This window comes from Thermoascus crustaceus (genome assembly GCF_041956765.1).
Source record: "Thermoascus crustaceus strain CBS 181.67 unplaced genomic scaffold VTN00scaffold_9, whole genome shotgun sequence".
NCBI lineage: Eukaryota > Fungi > Ascomycota > Eurotiomycetes > Eurotiales > Thermoascaceae > Thermoascus > Thermoascus crustaceus.
Genome location: NW_027192535.1, coordinates 822,373 through 846,456, shown reverse-complemented (window position 1 = coordinate 846,456; position 24,084 = coordinate 822,373). Strand labels below are relative to the sequence as shown.

Sequence of the window (24,084 nt, the reverse complement as noted above, 5' to 3'; positions counted from 1 at the left end):
ACCATTCATAACGTTTCCTTGCACAGCATGTAGAACAAGGACCCCGAGGTTCGTATCTAGCTCAGTCAGGGGGTAATGTTAATGAAAATTCCCCAAGCAGGAAGGCCTTGTCGAACCCTGAGAGTCACTAGTAAATACAAATACATAGAGGTTGTACGTAGTGCGGTAGTTACCAATGACGTGCAAATAAAGACAAACCGGATTGTTTTTTGTTGCGTGATCCCTTTCTCCCCCACCGGTATTTTGTAAGCTTCTCCCACCTTTCTATTTTCTTTGGCTTTGTTTTGTTTCCGATGAACAGATGGACATCACCCCATGACAGATAGATAATACACGACGTATACTCCGTACACAGGATAGACAGGATAGATGGATGTATAGTATTCCGAAGACCATATCAAAAATCAAGATCGAACGAAAAAGCATGTCTAGGAGAGGTCTGAAAGAAAAATGATACACGTATACTCCACAAGCAGATTCATTTGGGGAGACATTACGTGAAGAGCCCTGTTGAGACACTAACGGCTAGGGTATACTGTTTAAGCGTAAACCCTTCGATCTTTTTAGGTGCCTAGATACCTGGGCCTAGGTAGATACTTCAAGGCATAGTCCAGTACCCTAGGGAAAAAAAAAATTTGATCTTAGAGCCTTCCTTTCTGTGGATGGCGTGTGGTTTGTTTCAACTTTACCTGTCACCAGTAATCGTAGTAATCTTGACTAGAAGTGAAGTGAGGTAAAGATCATGATACAGTACAGACCATTAGGTGAAGATAGCTGAGGTTCTTCCCCCTCGACCGATCCACAGCACGAAAAAGTCGAGAATTTCTTGTTTTCTGTTTTTCTCCAGCGGGGTCTGCGGGTCTCCCACATGTGATGTATCTCATGGCGAATATATGGATTTACTTTTTTATGCATTGTGGGTTCCACTTTCTGCACATGTACTGCGTACTCCGTACATGCGGTAGTATCGTGCATTCGAGTCCCCACAGAAGAAAACCTGGCACGCTGGCAGAGGAGGAGACACTGCCGGTGCTTGTAATATGATGCGGTGAATACGGAGTAGTCCGAGCCGGCAGGTTAGCAATGTAGTCAGGTGAAGAATCAATCAAATCGACTGAGGTAGGTGGGTGATTGCCCACGCCATGCATAGCTATCGTTTCGTTCCATTAGCCTTTTTGCAAGGGACTTGGCTGGCTAAGCTTTTCACCTGACCTGTTTTGGGCCTCGTTCTTCTCCGTCTGAAGAGAATCTTCCTGCTCCAAGTGGCAAAGATGGGCCATCTACTTGTAGGCGGATATCAAATGCTCCAGTCAAGACTATTAAAAGCACTTTCCGTCAGTTAGTCAAGTGCCGCTCAGCACCATAAGGCGCTTCAAAGCCGCATAGCTTGCCACAGGATGATGTGCGTCAATGCGCTGAAAATTCAATGCTCGTTGACGTAGCTGAATTTGATCATTACCATCCGGAGTGATGCACACCGCGTCAGGATCAAACCGTAATCGATCATGTCAGCCACCCAAGAACAGGGACCCCACAGCCTTGTGTAATAACATGAAGTGAGAAGCACGAGAAGTTGGAATTTTGGGGACCGTCAGAATAACTCCAACTAAATGAACTCTCATACGATAGTGGTTCATGCTGTTTGAGAGAGCAAGTCGGTTACAGTATATGAAAAGAGCGAATTCAAGGCGTGTACTATGCTGTACATACGCACGGGTTAGACGGCTGCTCACTTTGACAGACGAGAAAACTTGGGATCTTCTAGTCTGGGATTGTAATGTTAGATAGGTTGCATCGGCGAGCTTTGTGGGTGGTGCTTGTCTGCTGCGAGTCTGCGGTTGGCATTTCAGGAAATCATTATATTCTTCTCCCAACTTCTGAACAAGCGTTTAATCATAGTTGGCCACTCAAGTAGCAAACAGAAGATTGATGCCTAGGAATGGATTGTTTCTCACCTTTTTCGGACACTGGAGGGCTCCAATAGCGATAGTGTATTGCTGTTGCGGTGGCAAACTAATGCATGCATGGATGTCTCTTGGTGTTGCAATGGATGCTCTTTAAAGTAGCTAAATTTATTTCCCAATATATGCCTGAAAATACAGACATGTATTTCCAAAACTTGGTCTCAACTCATCTGATCCATGTAGAAGACGGGTGCGTAGTTTAGGGGGGAAAGATCTCGGCCTTCAGCAAGAGCGAGAAAGTGGGCAAATCACCCGTCGTTTGCAGTCGAATGATAGAAGCTCTAGACAGAAAGCGGGTAGTACAATCTTGGAAATCCCAGACCCAGATCGTGCAGGTAAGCCGGAACCAAAAGATACCACATAGCGTAGCCGCTGGCAGCACGCCATATGTGGAACCAAAAATCTCTTCCTTGAAACAAAATGGCCTGACAATGCATCAATAACTCTGCCCTGTGCCAAGACTTTTAGTAAAACAACAGCTATGAGTGTGTGTTATATGTGGAAGGAAATTATAACAGACGAGTGCCGAAATCAGTACGGACTTTGATATCTCGGCGCTACCAGCGAAGTTCGTAGTACGTGGTTATGAGCTTCTACCGGAACTATGGTTTATACCATTGGTAACCATACTCCTCACAGGCCAATCGGATGATATCAAGTATTATTCGGCCCCCAAAGACACATCTTTACCCTAATTCTGTCCCATTAAATAGTAATCAAGCAGGCTAGCCCGCTTTCAAAGAGAAGATCCATGCAAAACAAGTACTATAAGAAGCGGGGGAAGTATTCGGGGGCTCACATTGGTTGAGCTGCAAATCGTCACACGTAAAGGTATGTTAAAGAGCCTGAATTGAAAGCGACGAGATGGCTGAGTGCAAATTCCAACGGATAAACAGTTCCTACACAGGGTCTGTACATACAAGGAAAATGACTCTTGTAAAGATGAGAAAGGTCCATTGACTGCAAGATGCAATCAGGAGCATAGCAGAATATGCGGCCTTGATTTTGTAGTGTATTGCACAAATCGAAATGACGCGCGGCCCTACTCGTTCAGTGAGGGGCTACAATGCCGCACAGAAAGTACCTGGTGACACATTGTACACGGCGTGCAAAGTAAGTTGTATTGATAACAGGCATTATCCTGTCAGTTGGACGCTGAGAGTGGATCGATCCCGTCTTGGCCACTTCGAATGGGCACTCTGGAGGATCGATTGCTCCACAGTTTCGTGCTGTAGATTCGTAAAAACGCTCACACAATGGTGAGAGCCATCGACGATCGATATAGTCATGTAGTACATCGGCTCGGTAGCTTTTACCTGCTACAGTGTTGACACTGCTGGAATGCAAGAGGAAATTGCCACGCTAAGGGTTGTTGGTGCCTCATTTTTGCCTAGAAAAACCACAAGCAGCGTAGGACAGCAAAGGAAATGGAAGATAGGAATGTATGGTATTGTACATACCTACGTTGTACGCCTTGTACTTCGTGCAGCGTTATGGTAAACATGATCAACCCGGCGCACGATTTTTCCGTGCTTCATGAGAAGGTGGTCTATCCTAGCAACCACGAGACGCCTTAGTAGAAAAAAAAGCAATTTCTGTAAAGGACCAGTAGATATACACCTCATATATGGGTAAATACGTATAAGGAGGTAATGGTTAAGGGATCGATATCTGTCGAAGCACTTCCTGATGACCCGTCACGGGTTAGGAGATCAAGATGAAAGTAAGCGCAGGGGAGCTTACAACGTCTCTATGCTGATCAACTATGGAAAATGCTGAACTCCTCTCCGTTTGAGTATAGAGTTTAATGAAATGCAGGATTGTTATCGATACCATCCTTAGTTATCCTTATAGGTTGCCATTGCCCCCGTCCAGCAATTCGACCATGTCTTGATGGCGACAAAATTAGCCAGTGCGTTCTCATATGTGTGCTTCTGACTGGATGCTGCTTCGAATAGAACGTGCTTTGGACCAAACGGCGTCTTTAAGCTGACTCGCGTTTGGCTTGCCAATTCATCGTTCTCACCAGCCATCCCTGTCTCTTTGCGGATGTTGGTTTGCGCAGCGTGGACCTCGACGGTGGCTAGGGTTAGCCATTGTCAGCCGCAACAGACGCTAGGCTTGGAAGAGTGCAGCCATGCCACCGAGTAGCTAATGCACGTGTCGTAGGAGCAGCAGATATGGATTAGCAATCAAGTCCATCAGTTGGGCGCAGCTGGATCGATACATAACCGAGAACTGTTATGTCGTCAATTTCCCTGCACTGTAGGACCGCTATGGATGTTCGTACCGCAAAGCTCGGGATCTGCGGAGATTGAGAGCTGCTATCAGGACGCCTGCAGGAGATGAGTCTTCCCACCTTCCCAAGTGGAACCGCATCATCAGCGGCTTCGTGCAGGTCATATTCACGGTGGATCGATCTGTACGTGCTATCCGCACTGGCCAACCATGCCATCCATCAGATATGCTGGGCGCCAACCCGCGGTGATCACGTCAACCGCTGCGACACAAGGGGTGTATCCAGCTAGAAGCATCGCAGTAGATGGTGACAGCCCTGGAGAAATGCGGGGCGCGTGGGGTTCTTGATGGCGAGCTGCAGTATTCCACCGCTCCAAACCAGGCCAATCGATTCACCACCGTCTATCGACAGGAGAAGGAAAAGCCGAGTAAGGGCCGCGTTGCTCTGGTGCTTGAAGCATCCGACGATTGTTAGCCAGAACCGGGAGGTCTCGACAGGCACACGCAGAGCCCAGTACTCAGCACCATTGGTGAGTGCAGATATACCTCGTACGTGCGGGACATGCATTTCAATCACAGTGCCGGCTCCAGGCTTCCAACGAGGCTAGCCCCAGCCCCAGGCAGCTCTCAGAGAAGCCAACGGCCGATTCTTCAGAATAAGATTGAATGATGCCTATGGCAAGACAGACGGTTGGCCACGCGAGGGCGAAGGTCACCGACACGAGACAGTCACTGAAGTTAATGTTGTTGCTGTCCTGCGCTAGTCCGTGGGAAACCGATCCATCCCCATCGTGATCATCTCACACCTCGTGGCAGCACAGACAGAGCCGGAAACCAGGTGCATGGGTTCAGATTCGGTTTGTAAAGCACACACGCATAGCGATCAACGGCAATATTTGATGTCATATGTTCCTTTTGCTCCAGTCGTGCCTCGTAGCCCATAGTTAGTGCCATCCAGCCCGTGTAAAGTACATGTTGAGAGATACCATATCCTCCTATCGGGAATTCCAGTTAATTTTCGAGGCCATCCCACGAGGAGGACGTAACTGGGAGGTGTCCATGGAGATCACCTGCGTAAGTGGCTGCGATTTATCTGCCTTCAAACGCATTTCTCATCTGTACTCTGCTGACTGGCGCACACCTTGCAGAATTAGCGTGGTTCCTTCCCAGAAAGTACATGTATTTCCTGGGACAAAGGATTCCTAGATTGACAGTCTTCACTCATGAGAGACCTTCCTTCGTTTCTTTCGATCTGCAACATCCTCGGTCCGCATGTCACAGTTGCAGCCATACAGTGTGCTAGTAGTTGCAAGCTACGATGGGCTTTACTGCAATGCTGAATTCGCATCTGGATTACCTGGGTCTCTGGAATAAAACGTCTCATGATTGAAGATCCGGAAAAATTGTCCGTTTCAATTCAAGCAATAGGGAAGAGGCGAGCGTTATCAGACAGCCAAACCCCTTTTCACCGATGAACAATAACTCCGAAATTGCTCCCTGACAACGAAGAATAAACGGGTAGTTTGTTGACGTAACAGTCAATGGAAACCTAAACCATATCGCGCGATTTCTATTACTGAACAAACGCTTGCTGCATGAGCTTTTTCTCAGGACAACTATCTTGGTCCGGATATGGTATTGTGTTCCGCGACTACAGGATCGCCGAATGCTAAGAAGATTCTCCAGGGCAGAGATCATTATTGTTTTCATCTGATCGGAGAACAGGGCAGTGCACCGTGTACGAGCTCTCAACGACTCAACAAAGTTTCCAGATGTCTTGGAGGCGTGTCAATCAGTTACGGTCTGTCACCTGGATGACTAATGCAGGTTGCGCTGCTCCAATGGCGGGCACATTGATGCAAGATGGTGGTAGAGGATTAGATCAAACTGGATCATTCCACGCAATTCTAATCTCTTGATGGAGCACGCCTCGATGACCATAACCAATGCGGATCTGGATGTTCACCGGCGGAAGAAAGAAAAACTCTTAGCAGCTCCCTGGAACAGGTATTGACGTGCTACTCGAGTCTTGTTCATGGAAAAATATTATCTACGCCTTGGAGCGATGATGCTCCGCACCCCGCTGCAAGCACTCCGATGCTGTGGAGATTCACGGTGAAGGCGCTAGCCTTGATTCTGAAGGTAGCTACGATGGATGGTCTTCTGTTTGCCCGCGTGCAGCTTCCCCCTTGCTACACAGTGCAGCGGCAAGCTCCGTGGACGTCGCCGGAGCCGATTTCATCGACACAAGATGAAACCTCGGAGGGAGGGTATTTCTCCCCGCTTTTCTGTTTAGGGGATATTATCATACATGAAAAGTAAATTATACTACAAGGCCGGAAAGTATCGTTGTCTCGTCACCAATGAGGGTATAGATGGTTGTAACTGACCGGTGCGGGACGTCACATACGGGATGGCCCACAAGGTTGAGTTTACTACTAGCCGGACCTTCTTGCTATACACAGTATACTCCGTACATTATTTGTGCAGAATCGGAGTAGCCGCGGAGAGATGCGGCATTTATCAATCGATCCCTTCATATCAGTTTCCACTCTGGAGTCTGCGCTCTAGGTTCCATAAGGATTACATTATTACACAGTGCGGGGCGATATTCGGGTCGTTTTCGCGGTCAGCGATCTTTAAAACTTAGGAGCTCCTAGAGAGGCCTGTCAAATATAGAGGTGACTGGCCCTAAAGTTCGTCGTCGGAATTGGCAAGGCAGTTCTGTCACACGGTTGAAGACTCGCACGACACGGCAAACGTTACATACTTTGAGGCTAAAACCCAGAGCATTGTGAATCGTACGCTGTCATATTTACGAGTATTTGTATACAGACACCCAGAACTATTATGAGCGGGAGGAAAGATCGGGGCCAACCAGAACTACGATATACTCCGTACTGTAGTCAGTTGTCAGTGATGGGTGGAGGGGCGGATGACGGACGCGCCAAGACGGTACAAAGTGGGAGGACTGGAACAATGAAAGCGGAGAGAGAGAAGGGGGGGGGAGGGCGGATACTCAAGAATCAAATAAAATTTCCCTGAGGATTCGGTTCGGGATTTGGGAAATTTCAGTGTCATGAAATAATCAATGGAAGGTGGGACTCCCGTCAAGCCTGGACATGGGCGGGCTCTGGGCTCTGCTGAAGGCGGCATGGCCTGGCACCCTGGGCGCTGTTGGGGAGCTGGTTGGTGTTACAGGCTTTCACGGGGAATCGGGGGACCTAGAAGCTAACCGCTAGGTAACGCTACCCATCTAAGTAGCAGGTACCTAAGGCTCTTTAGGTCTAACCCGCCCCGGTATAGGTATTATTACGGAGGACCTCAGTCTTAATGCATACCAGCCACATCCATCTCACCGACTATGCTGGACGTATTCTGCCAGTACGGAGTTGGGAAGTCAGGGCGCACCAGGTACCGTACCTCTCTCAAAGTGTGCTATTCCTAGTACACGATACATGATACTGATACTAAGGGGGTGCTGACGGGTCCACGGGTTCTCAGTTTAGTGAGCTAGTACCTGCGGCCCCTGCCTTACCTGCCTTAGCCTAATCAACCGACAGACTCTCGACGGACCCCGCCTACCTAAGACCAAGTAAACCAGTGATCCCCGTCCAGCGTCAAGCCACCCTTTCTGTACCACAGCGGTATGGAGAGTGTCTTTTTTCTTCTTGTGTCTTGTGCACACAGAAGGAACAGACACCACGCGCCACCGGCGACCAACTTAGACTCTGGGCTTCTGGGTCTTCGGGTCTCCACCGCCGCGCGCTCCTCCCTGCCTGCCACTGGCCCAGCCCGAACCTCTGGGGGAGGGGGAAATCTAGATACGCGGCACCCCGTCTGTCGCCCACGGCCCATGCCGCTCACCATCTGCTCTCGTGCCGTCGAGGTACTGTCCGCGCCGCTTGTAGTCTGCGATACAGGGATCTCTGGCGGCCTGGTTGCTCCCCCCCCCCCCCCCCCTCCTCGACGCGCTACACGCCGCCAGACAGCATCTTTCCTAAGCTCCTCTGTCATTCTCTCTCTGCTGTGCATCTCTCTTTCCTCATACCTGGCGACCAGGGTACCAGCGGCCCTTCCCGGCCTAAACTCATTGGAGTTTGTATGTCTTGACTTAAATTACCAGCCGCGGGCCCCCCAATTCTCTGCCCACGCCTTCTGGAATCTTACCCTCCTCCGCTTACTCAATCTTCCATCCCACCCGACTCGTTCCATCACTAGCCACATTGTCTGTCTCTTGCGACGGGGTCTAGCGAACATTGCTCCTTTCCATAGTATCCTTCTCTCTTGTACTGTACACTACCCTCGTCCATTCTCTCGATCTCCCCGTTCTCTCCACGGCAGCCTCACCCTGGAACCAACCCTCTGAATCACTGCTGTCGATATTGGGCCCTCCCCGTCAAGCCTGCCATCATGGCTCCTGGAGGCGGACGCGACTTCAGCTGCACTTGGGAAAAATGCGGAAAGGTGAGCCTACCAGTCGTGTGTTATCTGCGTTGAATGCGAGCTTTATCGGGAATCAAAACGGCTGACCGCGTTGCAATCGCATCCACAACAGTCCTTCAATCGCAAGTCAGATCTCTGCAGACATTATCGAATACATACAAATGAACGCCCCTACCATTGCACCGTGCAAGATTGCAATAAGAGCTTCATCCAGCGGAGCGCGTTGACAGTTCACTCTCGAACTCATACGGGCGAGAAACCGCACGTGTGTGACCATGAGGGTTGCCGCAAGGCCTTTTCAGACGTAAGTGTTCGCTTTCCTCATCTGTGTTCACTGCTTATGGTGCATACATCTGTTCGACTGATATCTGGCCACCGCCATGTTACATTACATCACTTAGTTGCTGACGAACATTGCAGTCGTCGAGTCTAGCCCGTCATCGAAGGATCCACACTGGCAAGAGGCCGTACATTTGCCAGGAGCCAACCTGCGAGCGGAGGTTAGCCTTTAGTTCGAGTCGTACAGCTCGATCGGTTTATAGCTAACGCATCCTTCGCAGTTTTTGCCGCAAAACAACGCTGACCAAGCATCAACACCGCTCTCATAAGCCAGGATTGACTAGAACGTCTTCAGAGGAGGCTACTCCTGAGCAGACGTACCAGCCTCCCGCGACAACATCGGTACCTCCTGATCAGTATATACTGACCCAGCAACCCTTCTACCCTCAGCCGACGACGCAGGGTCCCGAATTCTATCCACAGCAGAATGTGGCAATGGCTCAGGTCCCAGTTCAAGAGTCGCCAGCCGTGACTCAAAATGTCCCAGTCACATCTCCAGTCGAGACGCAGCAATACCTGCAACTTATGCAACGACTTGATCCGAACCGTGCCAATTACATGCCTCCAGAATTCCAACAGCCGCCTTTTGCTGGCCCTCCGATGTCTGATGGCCAGCCAATTATGGTTCCGTACCACCCAGACTTTCAATACAAGCAAGCCACTCGGATCTTGAACCAGCCAGAAGGGACCGACTGGGGTTTCCTTGGTGTAGGTTGAAAACAATCGTCCATATAGATTTCCGTATGGCATTCCATCGGGTTAGCCATCTGGGATGTACATTTCTGCCTCGTTGAGTGTTTGAAGACAGCATATTCTTTGCAGAATTTCGCTGTCGTTGTCTCTTGGATACACCTACCGCACTTGTTTGGAGTTGATAGTCCATTTGCGGCTAAGGAGTTTGGTGATTTTCTGGGAGTGCGCCTGCCTTATGTCTCTTCTGTGATGCCTATCATGATTGTCTACGAATATGACTAGTAATGGCACTGGCGAATTGGTTCGAAAGTCGTTGGGTGCTTCTCCCGAAATGGTTTGGCGTGGCTATTTCTTAATCTCTTGTGTGTTTACTACCCGTTACTACCTATACGCACCTATACGCAATGATTTCCCCTGGCAGTTTTGTCTTTTTTTTTACGGAACGCCGTGTTTTATTCCCCGATGTGATTTGTTGCCGTCTATATTTAATTGAGGAGTCCATCCCAGATGGAGATGGGGAGAGATCTGATACTAATATTTTATGATATACGCTATACATAAACATTTTGATGTATCTATCTTATTTAACTGTCACGAAAGATGTTACACACTCTTATTTTGTTGAATCCGTTCCAGCATGCATGTTCAGATCGCTAACCGCAACAGGGAAATACAAAGCTCCCGGATCCAATTCTTCTCGGTCTGGTAGCTGATGACCTGCCTGCCATTGTTGTGATGGGCGGCAACCGGAACAGAAAGCACAAGTTACCTGCATGCTGACTCAGATAGCAGGCTGGCTATATTTTTTCCTGTTCCCAGTTATTCTCGTGCAGCGTATGTAAGCGATCAAGGGACGAGGACCGAATTGGATGACGAAATTGTTCCCGTGCTACATGTCCTTTTGCTATCACTGGCGGCTATGGAACCCTATCTACAAGTACTGCGTCATACGGTGGATAAGCCTGAGTGGGCGCCCGAGCTTGTCTGGTATTTCTGCCCAACCTTCTTTTTATATATGATGATAAGATCCGCGCCATATTGAGAAAGCCTCGTCGGTCTTCAGGATTTATTTGCGGTATAGTGGAACCTTGGACGTTCCGGAAATTGTTGAACCGGTTCGAGATCCATTACGAGGCAGGTAGACGCAGAACGACGACGGGATTCCGATATGTTTTCCCCATGCCGAGGTACAGCGTAGTGATGCGCAGATTGTCGGTCGGCTCATTATCATGATTGGCCTGGCTTTTGATGAGATGAGAAAGGCTTGCAGAGTCCTTGTTTGAACTAGTAATCGTTCCGACCTTCGATCCCAAACATGTACCACTGGTTTCCTGCTCATAGAGGGCTGGAGTCAAAACTCCTAACACCGTATGTGGCGGCAGAAGGATTCCCATCACAGTAGAACAATGATGATAATAGCGTGATTAGGCGGGAAGCAAGCCATGCAGGGTCCACAGCCTTCTGCGGTTCTGGATCCGAGCCTCAGCAGAATTGCGTTACCCCAGCCGGGCACCAATAATAAGACTGATGGGTGACCGTCGAATCCGCCCTCCGGGCTGGCAGCGCCTAGGGCGTCTACTAGTAGTTACAATAATCTACAACCACCATTATTGTGGAGAAGCAGAATGGTTATCTTTAGCCACTCCAGACGCCGGGAGTAACCGGTGCTGATCAGAAGGGCGCAGTTGCAGACTTGCAGCACCGACGGAAGGCGACAAGCAACGTTGGGGAGGCATTGTCTGAACGGGAAGGAAGGGACAGCCGGACGGGCTGTGTGCATGTGCACGATCATCCCCGGAGTCCCGTCAGCCTCTTGGCCTTCCTCACCTCCCACATGGCTGCCGGGCTTCCTTCCCCACTGCTCTTCATCAGACTCAGCCTGTCGAATATTCTGCTCGTCCGGTTTGACTTTGAGCTTGACTTCCTCTCCCGTCCTGCGGACACTACTATCCAAGGTATAGTACATACTGTCAGCGCGCTCGGTCTCCCTTCCACATAAGCTTACAGGATCAAAGGAGAAGTCGTCAGCAGGGAAAGGAAAAGGATCAATCTCCCAATCCGATCAACGTTTGAACGGTAAACCGTAGTCGGTTCAACGGCTATACCAACAAAGCTGATGGGAGCTTGGGCCAGTGGACCTCCGACCAAGGCCAATCTGCGTCAGAACGGTCCCGAGGACGGCACGCGGTCTGGCGACTTTAGGTGCCCCAGTTCCCGTACGGAGTACAGCGTTCCAAAGAGCCTAGGAATCAGCTGACTTACCCTGCTTCTTTCCCGGAGAACTTCATTATTATTATCCAGTCTTCAAACCGGCAGAGGGAGGCGGGTCTGTCTGGATGCTTGGCCTGGTCATCTCAACTTCCTTTATGAAATTAGCAGGCCCCGAATGGAGAAGTGCCAAGCCTATGCCGTTCCATTATCTTAACACCTCCGTATAACTCTCTCCGCGCCACGACCCTGTCGAGTCCGTCGTGTCGTGATTCCTTGGCAGAGCGTTCGTGGATAGTGTGGAGAAGACTGACACCGCCTCATAGTGACAGGGATGTTCTGCTAGTTTCCAACTTTCCAGGAGCCAGGTGCAAAAAGGATCTCTGCTAATCAACTAAGATTGAAAGGATCCATGGGTCGAGGGCCATCCAGCACAACCAAGTTGGCCTCTTTGCCGCGGCGGACGCTAGTTCGCATGGCTCCTGGGATGCCTGAAGTTTAGATGACGACGGCTTCTCGGTTCATCTCGGTTTTGATTGGGATCTCAAGCATCCAACGTCAGCTTCTTGTCCAATTACGAGACTCCTATTGCATACTACTACTCGGGCGAAGGAAGTTCTACTGCATATACGACAACAAACTAGTTGGCCAGCTAGTCCGCAAAAAAAAAAGTGTCTATCGGGCTGCTGGGTTTCGTGCCTCGGGAGATGTGCACCAGGTGGATCTGCTGACCTGGGTCCTGCGGCCACGAAGTGCTTACCAGGAGAGGCACAGATCGGTGCGTGCCGCCTGCGCGCGGGTCGTTCTGCTATTTTGACTTTTAGTCTGCTTCGGCCGGCGTACCGTGACGGGGGCTGACAATGGCAGATATTAATTACGCAGCATCTTACTACAAGCTGATCCAGTTCTCCGTGCGCAGCTTGATATCTCGTGAATCTATTCGAATACAGCAGCAGGAGAGCCAGACGGGTTTTGCGCAGCGGTCAGCCTGCCTACCTTGCGACATCCGGGAGTGGTATTGTATATCTGCAGATGGCTGGATTCCTTACCCTTGTTATCATTCTTGTTAAATAATATTACTCTGTACTGCGTATTATTACTTTCTTTGTTGAGCGGGTATTCACTAACTTACCTCTTTTGTCGTTCGTGGGCAATTTAGCGTGCGATTGACGGCCGTGGCACAGTTGGTCCGACGAGTCAACAACGACTACTGGAGAAGATCGCATGTTTCTATTTGACAGTTCCCGCCAAGCACTCTTGCACAAGCTTTTCACGGGCTGTTTCACCTTCTGCTGGACTCGGTGTCAAATCACGTCCCTGGATCCACGCGGACAGGAGGGTTCCACAACCATGAACGGTGGACACGTTATTTTACGCAGTACGACTCTTCAAGTTATGTAGTTTGAAGTTTCAACAAACTCCAAAACCTCAGGCCGCAAACTGCCGCTCATGCAGAAACGGCGAAATCCCAACCGGCAAGGGCCTAGAATTTCAAATTATGTCCCGAATCTGCTGCCAGCCGCGCCCATCCCCCGCGGGTCCAGGTTGCATGATTAGGCAGGAGACGCAGAATTCTGTTACAAAGCGGATACGACCGTACGAACGATCTATACCCGACTAATCTACCCGCTGATTATCGGCATATCCATATCGTGCCTTCGTCAAACTGAGTCTCGCTGCGCGCCTGTCACAAACTGGTTCCTCCCACGCTTTCATATGCAGCAGCATGTTCTACCAAAGACATCCTGCTATTCGCAAGTAATATGCAGGGAGTTGCTATTCTAGAGAACTTTATTGGACCGATGTACAGTACATTCCTGCTAGGCTGCAGATGCGCGGTCGGAGAATTGCTGCATACTATATCGTACGGCAAGTACTTTTCGGGACCCCCATGCTACAGTAGTAGCAGATCTATGTCAATCTCCGTTGGGGGGGAGAGGAGTTGCTATTCTAGCCTACTGGGGCAATGGGTTCGGACTTGACCGCTCCATTGAAATTACACATGGGCGGCTAGGTACGGAGTATACGTATACTGCTACGTATGCATAGGGGAAAATGAAATAACGAAATGTTTCAGACGTGGATTTGTCGATGATTACGATGTTTGCCCCCCTTCTTCTGCCTTCACTTGGAAAGATGTGTCGGTATCTGGGTCCAGCCACTGAAGTTCTGAACGCTCCGGCGTTGCTTTAATGAACTCGGACTGCCTGGGATTAGTCTCCATCAGGATCCCCCTCGAAACTTGATCCTTAGGTGGCTGGTGGGTAAGTAAAGAAAAGGAAGACTGAGGCGAAGTAGATAAAAAGGAACAGCGCTGAAACACCAGACCTTATTTACTTGCCAGTAATCAGTTCAAGCTTCCACGCTGTGGTTGACTGCTACCGTCTCCTTTGATCTCCTTTCATAGGGGAAAATTATATCTACCATGTGCTGCATACTGCGAATAGTACTGGGCTTTGGAACATCTAGTACCAGTGGAAATTATCCTCAACGAATAACAAAATCGCGATATTCGACGCGTCTATAAAGGTGACAAGCTTATTTGAGATGTTTGGGCCAGGATATTGCTGCTATTAATTGACATGAGTGAACCGAATCCTAGTTTGAAGTTGTTTATCAAATTAACTGATCAGGATAATGACCTATTTATTATATCTGGCAGACTGGCCATCAAGAAAGCAGTAACCGTGCTGGAAAAACTCCTATTAGCAAAAGAAAGACTAACAATTGCTATAGTACCCCGACATAGGGGTTACTCGGCCTTTGAGAGAATGAGATGCGCCGTTGATCCCGAAGGAGAAACGTGGTCTTCAGCTCGAGGTGGATACATACTATACATACAAAAGAGACAATTCTTCCACTGGTTTTGCTGTGAATGAGACTTACCTGGGTATAGGTACAGTAACTTCACAAGTCGCCAAAATCGACATTGCCTGTCTATTCTAGAACGGCCTCGCGATCTACCATTTCTTGTACTTAATGTTTTCACCTATCATTTTCCGCATCAACTACAGCTGGAGAAAGCCTATTTAATCTACTATCGCTCGATCCACGGATTTTCCGTTACCGGCAACTGAATGCCCGTGCAAAATTAAATCCAAACCCTAACTTGGCCGCATGGCTCGAATTCATCGAGATGAGAGTGATTGATGTGGAGATGGAAATATATCGGCCCAGATATGAGGAAATGAAGCTCTCCCAACTCTGAAGGAGCCAGTTGAATATACCTTTTCCATTATATTCGAGCATATCTTATCTGTATCTTGATATACGCTGTTTCGCCTCATAGGCCTGTAGGAGACGATACTGACGTGAAACACAGGTATAGAAGGAAATCACGGTCCGTCTGCCATCTGGTCCTGTGCGATATAGGGTAACAGCCTCATAACTTTCAATTTCAGTCGTGTCACCAACCAGTCAGCGTCTGAAGCCTCAAGGACCTCATGTACTATTGTTAAACTCAGTTATTTGAATAGAGAGAATTGCTATCTTTGCCTACCTTGAATTTTGAGTAGATTGCATGGTCAGCCATGCTGCATGGCCCACGAAGAACGCCCATATATGGCCATGATCCACCCAAAACACAACAGCTATGGTGCTGGAGTCGTTCTAAGGGTCTGATCCGACTGAACTAGCCAATTGATCAGCTATATTCGACATCCAGTTGGCGTGATTGTCATCCGACCCTGCATATGCGGTCAAAAACATCGTTTCAGTTGCTGCCCATATCTCATAAGATCACTTCGACCGGAAGCATGGACTCCAGATCCGAAAAATCGAGTTGTTCAGCAGTCGAATGCAACGCAGTTAACGCTTTCATATGTAGCCGTCGATAAGGGCGCAACAAACAGCCGATCACCATCACTGCGATCTTATTGCCAGATATCAACCCCCTATTTTACCAAGGACTCCTAGCATAGCAGCTCTAGCGCTATCGGCAAGTGCTCGAACGAATGGGACATTACATATGCCAACTGCAAGCGCGTAAGGAAATAGGGCGCATTGGGACTTTATAATAATCGCCGTCATACTCCTAAAGTGGGCATGGGTTGCTTGCTGGCTTCCATCATCTTGATCGTGAAGAAGATGGTGGTGATGTTGTTGACTTCCATCGTCTCGTTCAGAGTTGTCGGAATTGGCGAAATTTTTTTTTGGCGAATAATAATCCGCGGAGAAAGGACGGTATGTATATCTAGGTTAAAGTCTACTACCTTACCTACCTACACGCTGCTATGCCCGCTTTGCTTTGTTTCGTTTCCATGTTGTTTGTGGAACCGGACTGGACTAGGCTGGACTCTCGATCTTGATCGTTAATTTAACTGCATAGTAATCTAGTGATAATGTGTAGAAGCTGAAAGGGGGAAACCCCGTTGCGCTTGCTTGCAATTGGGAAAAAAGTAGCAGTCTATGATCATATATATATATATATCTTGACTCACTCCCTGATCCGTTTCAGAGATGCATAAACTCTACCTAAGCTATCCATCTATCCATCTATCCATCTATCTGCTATAATCCATACCGATATCAATGTCCATACCCATATTTGTGCATTCCCATACCAATATCCCCATATCCATTGTCTACGTCCAGACGTACACAACAATGCTTACTTACTTACCCAGTCAACTTCGCCACGCTACCTACCTAGCTACCTAGCAAGCTTAGGTAGCAGGTTTACTGTAGTATGTCACCAACTCACAACCCCCCTCTCGCGATCGAACCCTCCCCGCAGCTGATGCCCCGGCTTGACCACCTTCCCCTGCAACACCGTGAACTTGACGATGCCCTCACAGTCCTCGGGCCGTACGCGCGCGATCCAGATCCCCTGCGCGGCGCCTTCATCTCCCTCTGTCTCTTCCCCTCCGTCCTTGTTGTCACATGCGGCAGCAGAACTGTCCTTTTTATACCAGTTAAAATCCCTCCGTCGGTAGACCATCACGTTCGCGGCGTATTTATGCCCGCCGACATGGGAGATGAAGTAGATCCCCACGCCTCCCGGACGGTCGTCGTCCATGTCCCGGTAGAGACCTAACGGGCGGAGGTGCCGCTCGAATTCGCGCTTCAGTAGGGGCGCGGAGATGCCGCAGCGGGCGTCGCGGGTGCGTTGGGAGCAGAGGAGGATGACGGCGGCGTGGGGGCAGGGACGGGAGCGGAGGGGGGTGAGGGATGTTAGGTCCAGTTTGGGGGTCGTTGTCGTCGGCTCTGGTTCTGTCTCTGAGGAGGAGGGGTCTTCTTTTGATGAGGATGATGAAGGGAGTAAGGGGGTGGTCGTGGTGATGGCCGGGTTGACGAAGTATTTGATCAGATCGGGCGCGAGCGCGGGGGTGACGTGCTCGACGATCGTGAAGGCAGGGAGGAGGAGGACGGTTGTGGGTTGCGAACCGGGTTCGTACTGGTGGTATCCGTCGGGGACGGGGATGTTGGAGGCGGAGAGTTTCAATTTCTGAAGCAATTGAATCGGTCAGCATGAGCTGTGATGGCTTACAACCCTATTTCATCAATAGGTAGGTAGGTAGGTAGACAGCATACCCCATTATTCGGAGTGATCCCGCCCTTGCCAATCGCCTCCATCAGACTCCCTTTCTCGTCCGCAACGTCCCTCACCCAGTCCGTCTTGCCCGTCGCGACCAGCAGATGCGTCGCCCACCCGTCCACGCGACCGTACAGCTTGTCAGTCTGGTCGACGTCGAACCGCGCGGGGTAGTGGACCGTGCAGGTCGCGCAGTCGCGGTCACAGTCCTCCCCGTCGACGGCGGGATCGACCTTGGTGAAGAGCGCATCGTGCGACGAGACGGTCGTGAAGCCGTCCGCGGCTTTGTCCTTGGAGGAGGATCCCGAAAGGAAGGACGCGCCGCGACGGAATATAGCCTGCATGGCTTTTGTCGTGTGTCGTCGTGGGCTGGGCTAGCTTTGCGCGAATATATATATATATATATATATATATATATGAAATGTATGAAGTTGTAGTAATAATAGTAGCCTGAAGGCTTCGGCGTCGAGGAGATCTTATCTGATCAATCGCATGCCAAGCTTGGGAACGTAGGGCGGAACGGCTTCCGGTGCAATTACTAAGGAAGGGCTCGGGCCGGAGAGCAATTGAGAACGAAACCCAGCGCCGACGTCCGTGAGGGCGATGGTTATTATTATTCCTGTGGAAGTGAAGTGCAGCTCTGTTCTGAATCGAGCCGTCCGTGCTAAAAGAAAAGGGGCTGTACAGCAACGCCAAGGCAAAATAAAATGTGCAACTTTGAACTATCTCATATTGATAGGAAGACACAAGCTTACTAGATAGATGATGTATCCCCGAGCTCCGGGTAGGACGGACGTGCTTTCTCGGAGTTATCGGCCTCGGGCAGAAGACAACCGAGCACTCGTAATCAGACAGCTGTCAAACGCCGGTCGGTACACAGTTTGTCTTGGATCTGAGATGTTCTGATATGATTCGAGTTCTCCATTGTTCTTTGCGCTGGGCTATAGACCCGCACTCCCAGGGAAGACCAGTCCAGAATGATACAAAGATTGCCCGCGGAGCGGATCACCCGGTGTTGGAACATCTGGAAAAAGGCGGGGATAGAAAAATAACAGTAAACGCCAAAGAAATCTGACATGCGCCTGTAGAGAAAAACCAAAGCCTTTTGAGTCCAGAATCCACTTTTATTAGAAAAAGAAGAAACTGCAGGTATCAATCAATGCGCTCAATGCAGCCGCGGCCGTTGAAGAATCAATCCAATACTCGGAACCCTAGAATGAACAGGTAAAAAACAATGCTATGCAGTTTTGGCCGAGCAATGCAAACCAACGCAATGCACATATGCAAAGATCTATTATTGTTGATGATTCCTCCTCCCAGGCAGGTCTATCGTATACGGCAGATCCAATGGCGTCCGGGCCTCTGCCAAGCGGATAACGCTTTCCCCCGAACTGCCCGACACGTTCGACCGTACCCGCCGCAGCGAGTTCATCGACGGAGTCCGTGAAGCGGCCAGTCCAGCACGACGGGCGGTAGTGTACCTCGACAGAGCTGGTGAGCTGCTGTTCTGCCACAGCGGTGCCGTATAGACCGAGCGACTGCTATCCCACGTAGACGAATGGGCCAATGAAGGTCGCACGCTGTTGCTTCGACCTCTGGTGAGAGCCTCATCATCGGCGTCCCCGTGAGAGGAGCCGCTGACCGTGTCCGTTTCGCCTTCCTCGTCCGAAGGACCAATGTAAGAAGAAGACTCATCTCCGGTAGGAGAATAAGAAGAACCGCTTCTCCGGATCTCGTCCAGCACCTGCGGATCGACAGCCTTCATGCCCCTCAGGATCTCCGCGAAGATGCCCATCAGTGTCCGGAACTCCGTCTCGTGTAGCGGCTGCGAGGAGAACCTTGCGCGCTCGTAGATGGCCAGAAACTCCGCCCCCAGCCGGGGAGGATTGATCAGCTTCAGGGACGCCAGATGCCCGAGGTACTCGCGCATGCCCATCGTCGCTGGCCGCTGCAGAATCTCCACCACCCGCGGGTCCGGGATTGACTGCTCCTCCGCGGCGGAGCGGGGCCTGTACGGATCGAGATGGTGATGGTAATGATGCGAGGGCGACAGATGCGGATCCGGAGGGGCAAGCGAGACGGCCTTTGCTTCGATCAGATGAGGCAGTTCCTGGATCACAGATTGGTACTGCAGATTAGGCAGATCCGGTGACGAAGGGGAGCACCACCCGGGGTGCGAGATATGGCCCCAAGGGGGCCGCTCCCGATCGACCATGAGCATCTGATAATCGAGCGGACCATCCTCCTCGCCGGACGTATCCCTCGGTCTCGCCTGGTACGCGATGATGGCGCTCCTCGCGAAGCCCTCGACCACGAGCCGTCTCACGCTCTTCCCGACATCCGCCTTCTCAACCGGTATCCATGCCTTGGGAATCCCCGCGAGGACGCTGCGATTGGTGTAGATCCGGCTCGCGTAGATCAGGGCCGCTAGCAAGAACGTGATGATGTACGCACCCGTGATGATGAAGATGTTGGTGAGCTTGTGGTTCTTGTAGCACTGGTAGATGGCATCGCCGGGGGTGAGGAGGATGAGGCAGAGGAGGACAAAGGAGAGGAAGGCGAAGACGGTGGTGTAAAGGATGCGATATAGGTTTATGGGCATGGTAAGAAGAGGAGCTGGCGCATCATCCCGGGCGCGACACGACTCGCTCGCATGGAGCTTTGCGTGCTGGCCTGTTGAGCGCCGTGGTAGCCGTCATGAACTGTTACTCCCTGCTATAGAGGGATCGGGAGCGATGCGGAGCTCCGACCAGCGCGGAGAAGGCGATGCGGGCCTATCACGTCACGTGTCGACAGCCTTCCCCCCCCTCCCCCTGGCGCAGAACCATATAACGCCGGCCAGTCGATCACTCCGATTCTATTATTACGACGTACTGCTTCGGCAGTATCTACCGAGCGCGTAGTGCAGCTTTACAAACAGTCCAAAGCTGTCAAAACGAAAGAACAATCAATGTATTACCTGTAACCTATATATGCTTAGGACGGGACCAGCTACACCAGCGCATCACCCTGTACCGAGCCTTCTATGCACCCGAATTGAGACTAGGAAATAATGCAAAAACCGACGCTTTAATCCTGGATAGCTTGCTCATTATCCCAATTCCCATCGACGTTCTCTCCCCGGGCGCGACGGACCACCCGCTCGATACCATCCAGACCGTGCTTCAGCACCTCCATCTTCGGACCGTAGCTCAGACGCACGAAGTGGTGGCAAGGACTGTCGAACAGGTCACGACGCTTGGCCGGGTTCAGATCGAAGAAGATACCGGGCACGACGATGACCTTCTCCGTCAGCAGGGCGTTGAAGAAGTTCAAACCGTCCGAGATGTTGGCCTCGGGCGGCAACGGCGGGTCGAGCGAGGTCAGGTCAAGCCAGATGTAGAAGGTCGCCTGCGGGACGTCCTTGATCTGGAAACCGATCTTGCGCAGACGATCGATGACGTAGTCGCGCTTCTCGCGGAAGTGTCGCTGCAGCGCCCTCATCTCGTAGCGCACAAGCTCCGGCTCGAGCATGGGGATAGCGGCCTCCTGGAAGGGGACGTTGGCACCACCGTCGAGGTACGAACCGGCGGAGCTAAGGGCGTCGATGAACTCCTTGGGGCCGACAATCCAGGCGATACGCCAGCCAGGAAGACGGAAACGCTTGGTGAGACCGTCAATCAGGAGCACATCTGGTGCGAAGTCAGTTTCGAATCCTCCAGCGAGCACATATAGATTCCAGGGAAACCAGACGAACCATCTTTGTTGACATCCACCACGTTCTCCGCACCACTGATAGTCCTGCCATCGCAGTCGGTGCTGTAGTTGTAGCCACTGTAGAACTCGTCGAGGATCAGGGTCGCGCGATCTCTGCAGATGTCCTGGATCTGCTTCAGCTCTGGGTTGGCCACGACGTGACCGGTAGGGTTTCGGGGGTTCGAGGTCAGCAGGACCGAGGTGCCTCGAGCGATTTCCTCGGCGATCTTGTCCGGGTGAAGGTGGTAGTGGTCGTTCTCAGAGAGCGGGATGGGGATAGCGGCGAACTGTTACAACAACCATCAGCAAATGCAACATTCTCAACCAATTGAGCCTTTCGCACTCACGTTCTTGAAGAGCGACAACATCTCCGAGTATGCAGAGTAGTCAGGGATAGGGAAGCCCAGGTACGAGTTACCCAGGACGGCCGCAATCCGGATCAGACCGGCTCTCCCACCGGGCACAATGCAGACATTCTCCCAGGTGTACTTGCTCTCCTTGCCCTGACGGTAGTGCTCATTGTAGAGTCGCGCGACAGCAGCACGCAGAGGCTTGATACCGGCCGTGGGGCCGTACTCTCTTGCGGCGGAGGTGATGGGGATGGCACTCGGGCGGGGGAAACTTCCGGTGATATCGTCGTCTGCGTCGGGGGCACCCTGGCCCAGGTTGGCCCACTCGTGAGGGTTCTCCAGGTAGCCGTGTTCGCTGGCGCGCTCTGTACACCAGACGACACCCGTCGAGGCACGGGAGGCGTCGAGACCGGCATGGGGACGGTGACCCTCGTGGGCGTCACGGAATTGACGGTGGGTTTCCGAGTTGAGCTCTGCGGTGAGAGAAGGAAACGGGTCAGCATGTCATGTCATTTTCCAGAGTGAGCTCGGTTTGGTGCTGCTGGAACCCCGTCAGGTAACCAGGAGGTGGACGAAGCCATTATGAAATAATAATGGTCTCCCGGCGGGGTTGTTCTCTGGAGAATGTATATAGCGTACCGTTTGTAGACAGCTCCTTGCCGAGAGAGAATTTCCTGTTGTGGCCGGAAGGGCGCAGGATGCTCACGCGACGCCCCGAGAACGACATCTTGGCTGTGATCTGAGCTGGCTTCTGTGTCGCACTGCTCTGCGTGTACAAAGGTATGATATGAGAGGTTGGTTGTTTCTCAAGGAAAGGCTTGGCCCAGGTCACAGGTCTGTGTCTCTTTTTATGTCCTTGGCTTGGCCTCTAGTCTTGTTTCGACTGTCTTCTTAAAAAGACAAAAACAAACACCAAAACCAAAAAAACGAAAACGAAAACGAAAACAAAAGGATTCTTTTATCCGCCCACCGTCTCTATCGCGCAATCCGGCCTTCTATTTATCTGGCCCCCTCTAAGACAAGCCCTTGGACGCTCGGGGCAGCAACAGTACAGCGCACGCTTCCGGAACAAAGGAGAAACAAGTTTTGAAAAAGGAATTAAATCCCTCAGGGGAAATATGGTGAGAGGTGCACACAGACTTGATCTGATAATGGGCTATGAACAGTATCGAATCAGCGGGAAAAACCGCCGCGCGCAACGCAACAAACGGTCTGTAACCCGTCCGTTACGGCTGAAATGACTCAACATAGTTACAACCGGGGCTCACAGCCTCATTGAATTAGCTACGGATGCGCCTTCAATAATCGCGAATACATGTAACGGCGGGTTTCTGCTGCTTTCTTCTTCTCCTGTCCGGAGCTGAGCTGCAGCTGCCGGCCCGATCGGCAGTTGGGCTGACGCTGAAGGGGAGCAAACACGCCAACTCCGACAGCAAGACTGCATATGATGCAGCTCGACCACGATGGATATGGAGAGCAATTGGACATCGGTGGATGTTTACTCCAGCACACTACCGCTCCCTATTTTAGCAACAGGGACTGGCTATCAGCTTTCTAGAAGCTATGAGGCGCAAGTGCTACTGACGTTGTTCTTGGAACCTCTTCCACATTGACCCTCTTTACTTTCATGCCTTACCCGCCACTTCCGCTGCCGCCCGCCAAAAAGTCAAAAGAATGAAGAGAATCAAATCATTCGCAACAAGACCACAGAGAAAAGGAGACGGGGGAAGTTTTCGAAACAGTAGAGGCCGCCTCCTCCAATAACATCCTCCATCCTCCGAATACTACCAGCCCCTTTCTGCCCAAACAACCCTGTCGTCGTCGCAATCAACTTCGTTGGCTGCCTCGGAAAGTTCTCCCTCTCCCGCAGACCTCCAGCAAACCGTTCCACCTGGTGCAACGGCCATACGGAATCAAGTAAGTCGTCACGGCACTAAACGCGACGTACGGCTTTCGCATGTCCAGGGGTTCCGAGTTATCTACGCAGCTAGTACTGCATCGTATCGCTCAATTAAGTTGAAGCAATTGTCCTAGGCGACCAGGGTCCGTCGCTATTTTTCATTATTATTGGGACCATGTACGGACGACATGCCTAACCCGCTAAGCTAGACCCCCCCCCCCCTTTCGGTGACACAAGTCTAGGGCGAACTGAAATTCAAATAGCATTCGGCATGCTGTCCCAGCATACTGGATGTTGGGACGGACGGTCCCTCGCCATACACAGTACTCAGCATTGCGTACTCACAGCTGCGGGCAACAAGATCTACACATCACGAATGCCGCCAAATGCATAATAAATATTAAACAGAAAGGGCCCAGAAAGCATTTCCAAATCACATATACAGGACACGATTTTGTGGAAGACTTCTTTTTCAAGAATTAGAAGAAGACACTATACATCTCCCAGTAACGCTTGTAAACTAGCCGCCCAATAGACTCTGCGGCATACGTACATCATATCATGGGTTCATGGACATTGAGAAGGAAATTGTCATAATCAAGTAGCCACAGCATGACGGGCACGAGCAGGCGGGAACAGGAGTAACACAGCGGGGGGGAATACGATAGACGGGTTCCT

General features: G+C 50.9%; 5 protein-coding genes across 5 annotated transcripts; 2 read left to right on the top strand and 3 right to left on the bottom strand.

Annotated features, from left to right (window-relative positions):
• Window positions 1-8,615: 8,615 nt before the first annotated feature.
• VTN00DRAFT_10293 (uncharacterized protein) lies at window positions 8,616-9,704 on the top strand (the record flags this gene model as incomplete). Its single annotated transcript, XM_069426933.1, has 4 exons — window positions 8,616-8,669; window positions 8,761-8,952; window positions 9,069-9,148; window positions 9,209-9,704. The coding sequence occupies 4 exons, from the start codon at window positions 8,616-8,618 to the stop codon at window positions 9,702-9,704; spliced, it is 822 nt and encodes a 273-aa protein (XP_069284055.1).
• Window positions 9,705-11,514: 1,810 nt separating this feature from the next.
• On the top strand, window positions 11,515-12,788 carry VTN00DRAFT_10292 (uncharacterized protein; the record flags this gene model as incomplete). Its single annotated transcript, XM_069426932.1, has 5 exons — window positions 11,515-11,635; window positions 11,696-11,756; window positions 11,814-11,896; window positions 12,596-12,666; window positions 12,756-12,788. 5 exons carry the CDS (start codon window positions 11,515-11,517, stop codon window positions 12,786-12,788), a joined length of 369 nt encoding a protein of 122 aa, XP_069284054.1.
• Window positions 12,789-16,578: 3,790 nt separating this feature from the next.
• On the bottom strand, window positions 16,579-17,765 carry VTN00DRAFT_10291 (uncharacterized protein; the record flags this gene model as incomplete). Its single annotated transcript, XM_069426931.1, has 2 exons — window positions 16,579-17,334; window positions 17,421-17,765. The coding sequence occupies 2 exons, from the start codon at window positions 17,763-17,765 to the stop codon at window positions 16,579-16,581; spliced, it is 1,101 nt and encodes a 366-aa protein (XP_069284053.1).
• Window positions 17,766-18,715: 950 nt separating this feature from the next.
• Window positions 18,716-20,023, bottom strand: VTN00DRAFT_10290 (uncharacterized protein; the record flags this gene model as incomplete). Its single annotated transcript, XM_069426930.1, has 1 exon — window positions 18,716-20,023. The coding sequence occupies one exon, from the start codon at window positions 20,021-20,023 to the stop codon at window positions 18,716-18,718; it is 1,308 nt and encodes a 435-aa protein (XP_069284052.1).
• A 467-nt stretch (window positions 20,024-20,490) lies between these two features.
• Window positions 20,491-22,233, bottom strand: VTN00DRAFT_10289 (uncharacterized protein; the record flags this gene model as incomplete). Its single annotated transcript, XM_069426928.1, has 4 exons — window positions 20,491-21,092; window positions 21,158-21,443; window positions 21,504-21,979; window positions 22,146-22,233. The coding sequence occupies 4 exons, from the start codon at window positions 22,231-22,233 to the stop codon at window positions 20,491-20,493; spliced, it is 1,452 nt and encodes a 483-aa protein (XP_069284051.1).
• Between the last annotated feature and the right edge of the window lie 1,851 nt (window positions 22,234-24,084).